This window comes from Quercus robur, chromosome 4 (assembly GCF_932294415.1).
Source record: "Quercus robur chromosome 4, dhQueRobu3.1, whole genome shotgun sequence".
NCBI lineage: Eukaryota > Viridiplantae > Streptophyta > Magnoliopsida > Fagales > Fagaceae > Quercus > Quercus robur.
In genome coordinates this window covers 62,648,196-62,659,347 of record NC_065537.1, presented here as the reverse complement: position 1 = coordinate 62,659,347, position 11,152 = coordinate 62,648,196, and the positions used below count along the sequence as shown (strand labels likewise).

Genomic DNA, 11,152 nt, shown 5'->3' with positions numbered 1-11,152 from the left:
TACAAATGGTTAAAAATTTGTTAAAAATAAATGTGGCTTCATAAGTACTTTTATAATATTTGTTAATAAACCATTTAAAGAAAATTTTATTATCATTTTTATAAAAAAATATAAAAAGTTGTTCAAAAAATCAATTATATATTTTTTTTCTCTCATAAAATATTTTTAAAAATATTTTCTATATCTCAATATCCTTAATTAGGGCACCTATTACCTTTTCCCAATTAAAAATAATAGTAGGCTTTGAATTTTAAGGGAGGACTAAACACATTGACCATGATTGGCATAGGCTCCCCAAACCTAAATTTGACTTTTACTTTCTGTATTTTTCTTTGGCCACAAAATCATATTCAACAAAAGCAAACTCTTTTCGCCCCTTCTTCCTAGTTGTGTAAAATTGACTTCACTGGATAACTAAAGACTAACTCCCAGTTTCCTCACTTTGAACTAGTAAATGTAAGGTATTAGAAAGAAATATTCCTTGAACCTTAAATAAAATTACTTTAATGGACATACATTTTGAAATAGTCACAACTGGAAATTATATATACAGACAGATAACACTTATCATAACAACAAAGGGCGTATAAAAATATTACTAGTTGCTCTCTCTCTCTCTCTCTCTCTATATATATATATATACTCTCTTTCAATCCTTGACACAAGCATTGGAATATTGGTACATTGTTATTGGTTGAGGAAAATGGCTAGCCCTCCTCTTCCAACTCCAAAGAGCTGGTTCAGATATTTCCAATATGAGGAAGGAAGGGACTCGCCAAACGTTGCGCGAAACGTTCTCTTAGTAGTTGTCACACTCATTGCTGCAGTGACCTTTCAAGCTGGGGTTAACCCCCCTGGAGGGGTTTGGCAAGATGAAAAATATGGTCCAAATGGACACAAAGCAGGGAGAGCAATTTATGCGTCTCAAAAACCAGCCTACTATGTTTTCTTGATTTCTAACACCTTGGCTCTTTCAACATCGGTTCTTGTCATTATGTCCCTCACATATAGGTTCCCTTTCCATTTAGAAGTATGGTTTGCCACAGCTTCAATGCTTGTTACTTATGCATCTGCGGTATTTGCTGTCACGCCTGATGAATCTTTTAGATTTCGGTACATCTTAATAGCTTCTCTTGGGCCTTTTGCTTTACGATGTTTGATTCAAATATTCAAAAAGTATAGAAGTTTGAGTTCCAACTAGTTAAGAAATCTTCTATCATTTGCCACTTTCTTTGTTATTATGATAACCTGTCGAGGTACAGCTGCTCTAGCTATATACATGCATGTTGGGGCATGTCTGATCAGCTTTTTCAATGTGTTTTACTCTTCCCTCCATGTTTAAGTAATTGTAATTTTTATGGATTTTTCACTTTAAAAAGTTCATCATCTTATTAATTCAGATCAGATAAAAATAAAATTTAATCATTTTTATAATGACTTAACCAACTTGAAAAATTCAAACCAACCAGGTCCTTAATATCCTTGCTGCATATGCCAAATATATTCTCTATTTTTTTTTTTTCTTTTTTGGTAACAAGAAAAATTTGCTTGAGATAAATATATATATTTTTTTGGTGTTCTCGAGCATTTGGCCTAACTCAAGAACTATGTTAAGAACCGTGTTGCTCAATGATACTATGTGGTTCTTTCCGTGAGGACAAATTAGAATTGAATAGTCAAATTTCTGAAAAGTGCATGCCTTTTTTTTATTTTTATCATTTAAGAAAGTCAAGTTAGAACAGATCATCAAATTTCCGGAACACCATGCCTTTCTTTCTTTCTTCTTCTTCTTTTTATTTTTATTTTTTTTATAATAATAAATTGCAGTGTTAATGTGTTATAGGACATAAACCGGACAACAAAAAAAAAAAAAAAAAACTTGAGTAGGAATAAGGTCACGAGTATCCAACGAGGCTGAATTTCAAAGTAAGACTATAAATTAATATCATATGGGTGGCTCTATCGTATGGTAGGACCAAACACCTAGCAAAAAACACATTTGGACAAGTAATATATTTCACATAAGCTTTTATATATGAACGGTGCAAACAGAAACATTATGATAACGGCACAATATTATCATCACTAGGGTTTGAAACACAAGTACAATCTACAAAAGCCCTGGCCCAAATATTATGACCCTAATTGGCCACCTATCCGGCTATTCCACAAATAAAAATATATTATTATGAATTCACACCCCTCGAACTAATTTGGATTTTTTTTTTTTGAAAAAAAATGAAAAAGGAAGCTCGCATATATTATGTGTAATCATCGCTCCACACCCCATGGTACATTGTCATTTGGGCTTTTGATAAGCTTGTGAGTACCACCAGCACACATGGTGTGCCACTATTTGATCTCATTATCACAATTTCTGCATAATAGGAAGTATGAGTCAGTACTAGTACTCAAACCAGTGACCTCTTGACACTTAGCTGTGATGAGGATTTTTCAGGGCTTCCTACGGCTGCATCACACTTGCCGGTGGTAACTAATTTGGATATTAAGTAGAGAAGGTGAGTGGTGGATTGAGACTTTATCACATAAAAGTTTGCGACTTGTAAGTGTGATCAGTGACAAAAAATGTCATGTTATCTTGATGTGTTTGGTGCGATCATGACATTATTATGTGTTACTTAGACCATGACCTTGCTATCACAATAAAGCAGAGTAAGACTAGAAACAAAACCCCTCTAAGCCAAATAACTTTTGAAGTAGCGTAAGCTAAAGCTCAATATTCTGGTTAAGGAGTAAACAACTACAGATTAAGCATTAAACTCCAGCTTAGATGAACAAGATAATAATAGACCTTTATGCATTATCCCACGCACAACAAAGGACAACTGTAAAATGGACTGTGCATAGTGATGTCATAGATTAACTGACAACATGAACAACATATATAACACTAACGTCCTTTTTTTTCCCCAATACCATAGCTTAAAAACACATAAATAGTAGCTGATTTAGATAATTTTTCATTTTCAACTTTGGGGAGAAGGACAAAACAAATGGAGCGAAATTAACACAGCAAAGTTCAGAATGATTTGGAGGAATTTGGTAGAGCATCTCAAAAGGTGAAATTCCACCAATGGCGGTTAAGGAGGGAATTCTATTCATTTCATTACATACACAATTATGAAAGCTGCTTCACCCCAAACCTTCTTAGGAGCTAGGGATAATATGATAACAATAAATTCCTTGGAAATTGATGTTGCTTATGTCTAAACCGGTCGGGTAAAACGGGCCAAAGTCAGTAAAAATTGGAAACCAGACCCTTTTTCAATCTTTGACAATTCTGGTTCTTAAAACATGGTTACAGTTTGATCTTACCCTATTGTTGGATGTATACACATATTGTTATGTTTTATGTCATGCCAATTGGGCACAGATTAATGTTATATCAACACACATGTATTGCTTCTCAATTTTTTTGCTTGGTTTATCTTATAGGCGGAAGAGGTACACCGATAGCTAATAGTCTCCTTTGGGTCGATATTGAATTTTTTAGATTTAGTTCCCAAAAAGACAATCGAATTTGTCATAATTAATGATATGTGCAAATGCGATTGGTGAACCATCATTTTTATATGGAATCATCATTTTTTCTCTATTAATCATAATCACACATATTATAGGATTATTAAAAAAGTTATGGTAAAAATATGTAGGTTTCAGGTCTGTATCATATCTTGATTCATTACTAGTTCTATTTGAAGTGTGATTGTTTCCTTTTATTTTTCATAGGTTCAATTTGATAGTTAACAAAGTTTTGATTTGAGTTATTGATGCTATAGGCCAAACATTTTTTACTTGACGGTGCTATTTGATTTTGAATTCCATATCAAATCTTATTTTGAATTATTGGTGCTAGAAAGATCCGTTCTAACTAGCATGGCACATCACATGCTATCTTTTATTTGGAGGATGCCAATTGGACATTTGAATGTGAATGTTGAAGAAAATTTCAATACCCAGAAAAGAGGAAGTGCTTTCCAGTTGGAAAATTTACACTCCTTTTTTCATCTCGTCACTTTATTATGCACATCTATGCTTTAGTTTGTTTTTTTAAGAGAAGAATCTATGCTTTAGTTGATAGTTGATATATATAGATTAAATAAATATGTACAACACATTTGCAAAAAAAAATATAATATTGTACACATTTTTTAATCTACAATATAAAAAGTATGAATTTTCCTTTATCTCACGTGAGTGTCAAATAATTGTAACATGTAGGCCCAAATCCACCTGGAAAGAAAATGTTGATCCTTTTCGTCATAACGCTTATGTCACCTACTGATGTGGCATGTTTTCGTCTTGCATTGGACAATTTTTAGGACCAAAATAAAATTGTATGAAACTCAAACACAAATAAACATGCAGAGGTATGCATACGTTTAAAAATACTATAAAATATATTTTAAAAATAACAATAAATTGAATTTGAAAATATATTTTCCTTAGCCACATGCCTTAAATTTAATTGTATAAGAACCACTAAAGAATTATCACAATATTATTTTCACAAAGAACAATAAATTTGAGTTGAGCTTTTATAAAATTTGTATAATCTATCAATATTTTATGAGATACTACAAATTGTTTTTAGATTTCAAGGGACATCTCTCTCTCTCTCTTTTTCTTTTGGGGGGGGGGGGGTTCAAATTGTTTGGGAGGCAAACTCTTAATTTTTTTTTTTTGAAAGCTCTTAAAATTCTTAATAATGATAAATAAGACATACATATTATTAATTTTTTTGTGCGCCGGGCGGGGGGGGGGGGGGGGGAATCTCAATATACTTCCATCTTTAGTGCACAAGAACACAAAATACAAGCCAAACTCATTCAAACCTCATTGGTATAATTATTTTCTATAAACAATTCATGGGCCAAAAATTATTTCACAATATACCACTTTCACATGGGACTAAGAGCATAGAATTGGTAGTGCCAAATTGCTAAATTTAACAACCAAATATAACAAAAGTGGGCTGCATCAGTGGAGAAAAAGCTAAAATATTTGGCTGTTGAGCTACAATGCATAACCATCTTTGGCAGTGCACTGTAGCTCAGATGTTAAACAAAAAAACTATATTTTGTTAGCTCCTCCACTATAGCTCAAATTATTAAATGATTTTTTTTTTCTCTTCCTTTCTTTTCTCATTTTCCTGTTGCTCCTCCATTGTAGCTCCTCCTCTCTCTTCTCATTAGTCTTCACCTCTCACCCATTCCCCGTAGATATTTTTCTCTCTTCCTCCACCTTGTCGAACCATCTCGCCTGCCCAACTGTTAATCGACCCATCTCCCCTGCTTAAGTCTAACCTACCTCTTCCTCCACTTGCCGCTGACCCAAGCCACCGCCCTTCTCTTCTCCCTTTCAATTTTTTTCTTTCTTCCTCCACTCCTCACCGGTCCAACTCCCCTACCTAGACGCCGACCCATCTTTCTTCCTCCACTCACTGCAGCCCCAAGCCCCAAGCCGACCCATCTCTTCTCCATCACCGACCCATCTCGCCCTTTCTTCTCTCTTTGGATTTGAGTTTTGTTTGGTTTTGGGTTAGGGATTTATTTTGGGTGGTGGTGGTGGTGGTTGTTATTTATTTTAGTGGATAAATTATTTTATTTTAATGTGTTGAATGCTAAAATAAAATCACTAATGTCGGGTGTTTTGTAAAGTGAGGTGGTAAAAATAGATAAAGTAACTTTTTGTGGTACCAAAAGCTAAAATTGTTGGCACCACCAATGCTAATGCTCTAAAGGAGGCACTTATGTTTTACCCCCAAAAAAACTTGATTCCCCTACTAATCAGATCCCTAATGATCTAAGAGAAAAGACCAATTTCTCCAACATATGGTCCTTAATTCCCGAGTGTCATTTTGGAAGAAAAAAAGAAAAGAAAGAGTATCTACAGATATTTGCATAATAATCTCCAATGATTATCAAGGATCCCTAAATATGATGAGAATTGCACTAATTAGCATGATTAGATCTCAAAGTGATTATCTAGTTTCCATGCAACATAATCTCAAAATTGTCTTGATTGTGTTTGTTAACGACTCTTTCCGGACACGATTAATTTAGCACTAGTGACTACAATAAATAATTTTCATGTATCACATACACAATACAATACTATGCACTATTGAGCAATTCTTAGACAAATTTTACTACTACCACACCATTTGTCACAATTTTTGCTACAATTTTGATATGTGTAATTGTGATTGATAAATTATCACATGCAGATAAACTCATTATTATTATTATTATTTTTTATCACTTATAATCACATATATCATGGTAGTGACAAAAATTGTCCAAGACTTTCTGTCTTTAGATGGGAAAAATGGCTAAATAGCCTTGATTTTTAAACTATGTTGCCAACCAACCTTCTTTTCAAACTATTTTAATTAGTAGAATACCACTTTTTGGGAACTTGACACATGCGTATTTTTAAGTAGAACTCAACATTTCTACTGTCAAATTATGTGCAAAATTTTCAAAAAAAAAAAAAAGTAGCAAAATACGTGTAGAACTCAACACCAATAATATCGAGTTCAAAAATAGTAGTATTTAGCTACATAGTTTGAAAGGGGATGTTTAATTACATAATTCAAAAATTAAAGTTAAATAGTAATTTTGAATCTTTAGAGTAGCAGCATGCATAATTAGGAAACACTAGATTCCTTTTGTTGCACTTTATAATTGTTGTTTTCCTTGGTTTAGATCATGAACTCGTCCACTGGCTATTATTTAATAGCCCACTTGTTTGTCTTTACGCTTTGTAAGTCAAATTTTGCGGCCCCTATGAATTATGCACACTTTTTTCTCCACTAATTTTTACAAAACAACGATGTAACCCACTAATTTTTGGCAGCTGATAAATGGAACAATGATATATATTGCAGGTTTGCTTGTAAAATAAAGAGAAAATTTTCAACTTAATGAGATACGAAAAAGAAAAGAAAGGGAGTGGAGTACCAAAAAAGGAAAAAAAAAAAAAAAATCCCTCTACATTCTCAAACGAAACAACAGGGGTAAAAAAAAAAAAAAAAAAGTCTATTGCAGGTTAACTTGCTTGTAAACAACGGTCTTTCTTTCTCTTCTTTATTTTCTATTTCATTTTCATTTTATTTTTTATAGATTTCTAATGTTTCCGTACAATTAATAAGTAATAATATTAGGGAAATATTAACGGATACTTTTAGGGTAATAGTTAATAATTTATTTAAAGAAAATTTTTATGGGAAAAAAAACAATTAATGTTTTGACAGTTTTTTTTTTTTTTTTTTTTCATTTTCTACAAAAGTGATGTCAAAACTTTCCTAAAATGAATTGTTAACCATTACCCTAAGGGCACTCGTTATCATGACCTATAATAGTCAAATTTCTGAAAAGTGCATGCCCTTTTTTTTTTTTTTTTTTAAAATGACCCTTTTATCATTTAAGAAATTCATTGTTATGAATACCGTTTCGGACCCTATTTCGGTTTATCTAATGGAACGGAATATTTCGGTACCGGTTAATTTTGGTGTACCGTTTCAAGGTGTTTCGGAATTCCAAAAAAATAATATATATATATATAATTTCATATCCTATTACTTTTTATATTAAAAAAAACATAAAAGTTATATTTTCATACATTTATAAAATTTGTTATTTTAAAGTTAATCTAATTAATTCATTTAAAATATTATTATTTTAATTAAAATACTAATTAAATTTTTTTAATGCAAATGCAAAGGCTCACTGTCCAAGCCACCTCTATTTACAACTTTTTTTTTTTTATTATTATAGTTTTTCTCACCCACCATATTTCACTTTCTTTCTATTTTTAATTTTTTTTTCTCTTGTTTTCTCTCATCCACACACGTACACGTCTTCTGTATCTAACCCCTTGATATTTTCACTACTCACTTTTGAACTCTATCCCATCTTTATGAGATCTCTACACGTTAACCGACACACTATCTTATCTTTTCATGATTTCATCTCTCTTTTTATAATTTTTTACTCTCACACGTAAGCGCAACTCATCTCAGTTTTCCTCTCAAGTCTATTCTCCCCTCTCTCTCGCTCTCTGATGGGTATCCAAATTTGTTAAGCATGACTGCGTGAGCCACACCATTCCTCTAGTTCTGTTACTGTTATCCTTCTACAAATCATCTTATGAAGCAAAAGACTACAGTGTGTTTGAGGAAAGGAACGATGGGGTTGATTTTGGTTTGTTCTGAAGATCTAAGTAGAACTTTATGTGCAACAAACTCAGACCGACCGAATCTTTTATTTTGGGCGAAATTAACCGAAACAGCCCGGAACTGCCGAAACACACCGGAACAGGCCGAAATCTTACCCGAGGTGGAATAGAGGGGCTTGCCGTTCCAGTTTGCTTGCCGGTACGAAATTTTCCGGCCATTCCGGTCGGAACGGAACGGTATCCATAATTTAAGAAAGTCAAGTTAGAACAGATCATCAAATTTCCGGAACACACATGCCTTTTTTATTTTTTATAATAAATTGCAGTGTTAATGTGTTATAGGACATAAAACGAACAACAAAAAAAAAAAAAACTTGAGTAGGAATATGGTCACGAGTATCCAACGAGGCTGAATTTCAAAGTAAAACCATAAATATCATATGGGGGACTCTATCGTATGGGAGGACCAAACACTAGCAAAAAAACATTTGGACAAGTAATATATTTCACATAAGCTTTTATATATGAACGGTGCAAACAGAAACATTATGATAACGGCACAATATTATCATCACTACGGTTTGAAACACAATTACAATCTACAAAAGCCCTGGCCCAAATATTATGACCCTAATTGGCCACCTATCCGGCTATTCCATCCCAAAAAAAAAAAATTATGAATTAACACCCCTCGAACAAATTTGGATTTTTTTTTGAGAAAAAATGAAAAAGGGAGCTCGCATGTATTGTGTGTAATTATCGCTCCACACCTTATGGTATATTGTCATTTGGACTTTTGATAAGCTCGTGAGTACCACCAGCACACAAGATGTGCCACTATTTGATCTTATTATCACAATTTCTACATATTAGGAAGTATGAGTCAATACTAGTACTCAAACCAGCGACCTCTTGACACTTAGTCGTGATGAGGTTCTTTCAGGGCTTCCTATGGCTGCACAACACTTGCTGGTGGTAACTAATTTGGATACTAAGTAGAGAAGGTGAGTGGTGGATTGAGACTTTATCAAAAAAAAGTTTGCAACTTGTAAGTGTGAAGTAATGAAAGGCATGACAATGGCTCCTTCATGCATGCAGTGACGAAAAATGTCATGTCATCTTGACGTGTTTGGTGCAATCATGAAAGACATCATTATGTGTTGGTTAGACCATGAACTTGCTATCACAATAAAGCGGAGTAAGACTAGAAAAAATACCCCTTAATCACTTTGAGTAAACATTGAAGCCAAATAACTTTTGAAGTAGCGTAAGCTAAAGCTCAATATTCTACATCAGTTAAGGAGTAAACAACTACAGATTAAGCATTAAACTCGAGCTTAGATGAACAAGATAATAATAGTCCTTTATGCATTATCCCACGCACAACAAAGGACAACTGTAAAATGGACTGTGCATAGTGATGTCATAGATTAACTGACAACATGAACAACATATATAACACTAACGTCCTTTTTTTCCCCCAGTACCATAGCTTAAAAACACATAAATAGTAGCTCATTTAGATAATTTTTCATTTTCAACTTTGGGGAGAAGGACAAAACAAATGGAGCGAAATTAACACAGCGAAGTTCAGAATGATTTGGAGGAATTTTGTAGAGCATCTCAAAAGGTGAAATTCCACCAATGGCGGTTAAGGAGGGAATTCTATTCATTTCATTACATACACAATGGTGAAAGCTGCTTCACCCCAAACCTTCTTAGGAGCTAGGGATAGTATGATAACAATAAATTCCTTGGAAATTGATGTTGCTTATGTCTAAACCGGTCGGGTAAAACGGGCCAAAATCAGTAAAAATTGGAAACCAGACCCTTTTTCAATTCTTTGACAATTCTAGTTCTTAAAACATGGTTACAGTTTGATCTTACCCTATTGTTGGATATGCACACATATTGCTATGTTTTATGCCATGCCAATTGGGCACAAATTAATGTTATATCAACACACATGTATTGCTTCTCAATTTTTTTGCTTGGTTTATCTTATAGGCGGAAGAGGTACACCGATAGCTAATAGTTTCCTTTGGGTCGATATTGAGTTTTAGATTTAGTTTCCAAAAAGACAATCAAATTTGTCATAATTAATGATATGTGCAATTGCGATTGGTGAACTATCATTTTTATATGGAATCATCATTTTTTCTCTATTAATCATAATCACACATATTATAGGATTATTAAAAAAGTTACGGTAAAAATATGTAGGTTTCAGGTCTACATCATATCTTGATTCATTACTAGTTCTATTTGAAGTGTGATCGTTTCCTTTTATTTTTCATAGGTTCAATTTGATAGTTAACAAAGTTTTGATTTGAGTTATTGATGCTATAGGCCAATTTTTTTTTACTCGATGGTGCTATTTGATTTTGAATTGTATATCAAATCTTATTTTGAATTATTGGTGCTAGACAGATCCGTTCTAGCTAGCTAGCATGGCACATCACATGCTATCTTTTATTTGGAGGATGCCAATTGGCCATTTGAGTGTGAAATGAATGTTGAAGAAAATTTCACTATCCAAAAAAGAGGAAGTGCTCTCCAGTTGGAAAATTTACACTCCTTTTTCATGTTGTCATCACTTTATTAAGCACATCTATGCTTTAGTTGATAGTTGATATATATAGATTAAACAAATATGTAACAACTTGATACACATTTGAAAAAAAAAAAATATTGTACACATTTTTTTAATCTACAATATAAAAAGTATGAATTTTCTTTTATCACATGTGTGTGTCAAATAATTTGTAACATGTAGGCCCAAACCCACCCGAAAGGAAAATGTTGATCCTTTTTGTCATAATGCTTGTGTCACCTACTGATGTGGCAAGCTTTTGTCTTGCATTGTAAAGTAGAATCAATTAAATTTGCTCTCTTCTTTCCAAATCTTATTTTTGGGCAAATTTTAGGACAAAAATAAAATTGTATGAAA

At 33.0% G+C, this 11,152-nt stretch overlaps 1 protein-coding gene across 1 annotated transcript; it reads left to right on the top strand.

Moving 5' to 3' along the window:
- The first annotated feature begins 703 nt into the window (after window positions 1-703).
- Window positions 704-1,201, top strand: LOC126722364 (uncharacterized). Its single transcript, XM_050425530.1, has one exon. It carries the CDS (start codon window positions 704-706, stop codon window positions 1,199-1,201), a length of 498 nt encoding a protein of 165 aa, XP_050281487.1.
- The last annotated feature ends 9,951 nt before the right edge of the window (window positions 1,202-11,152 follow it).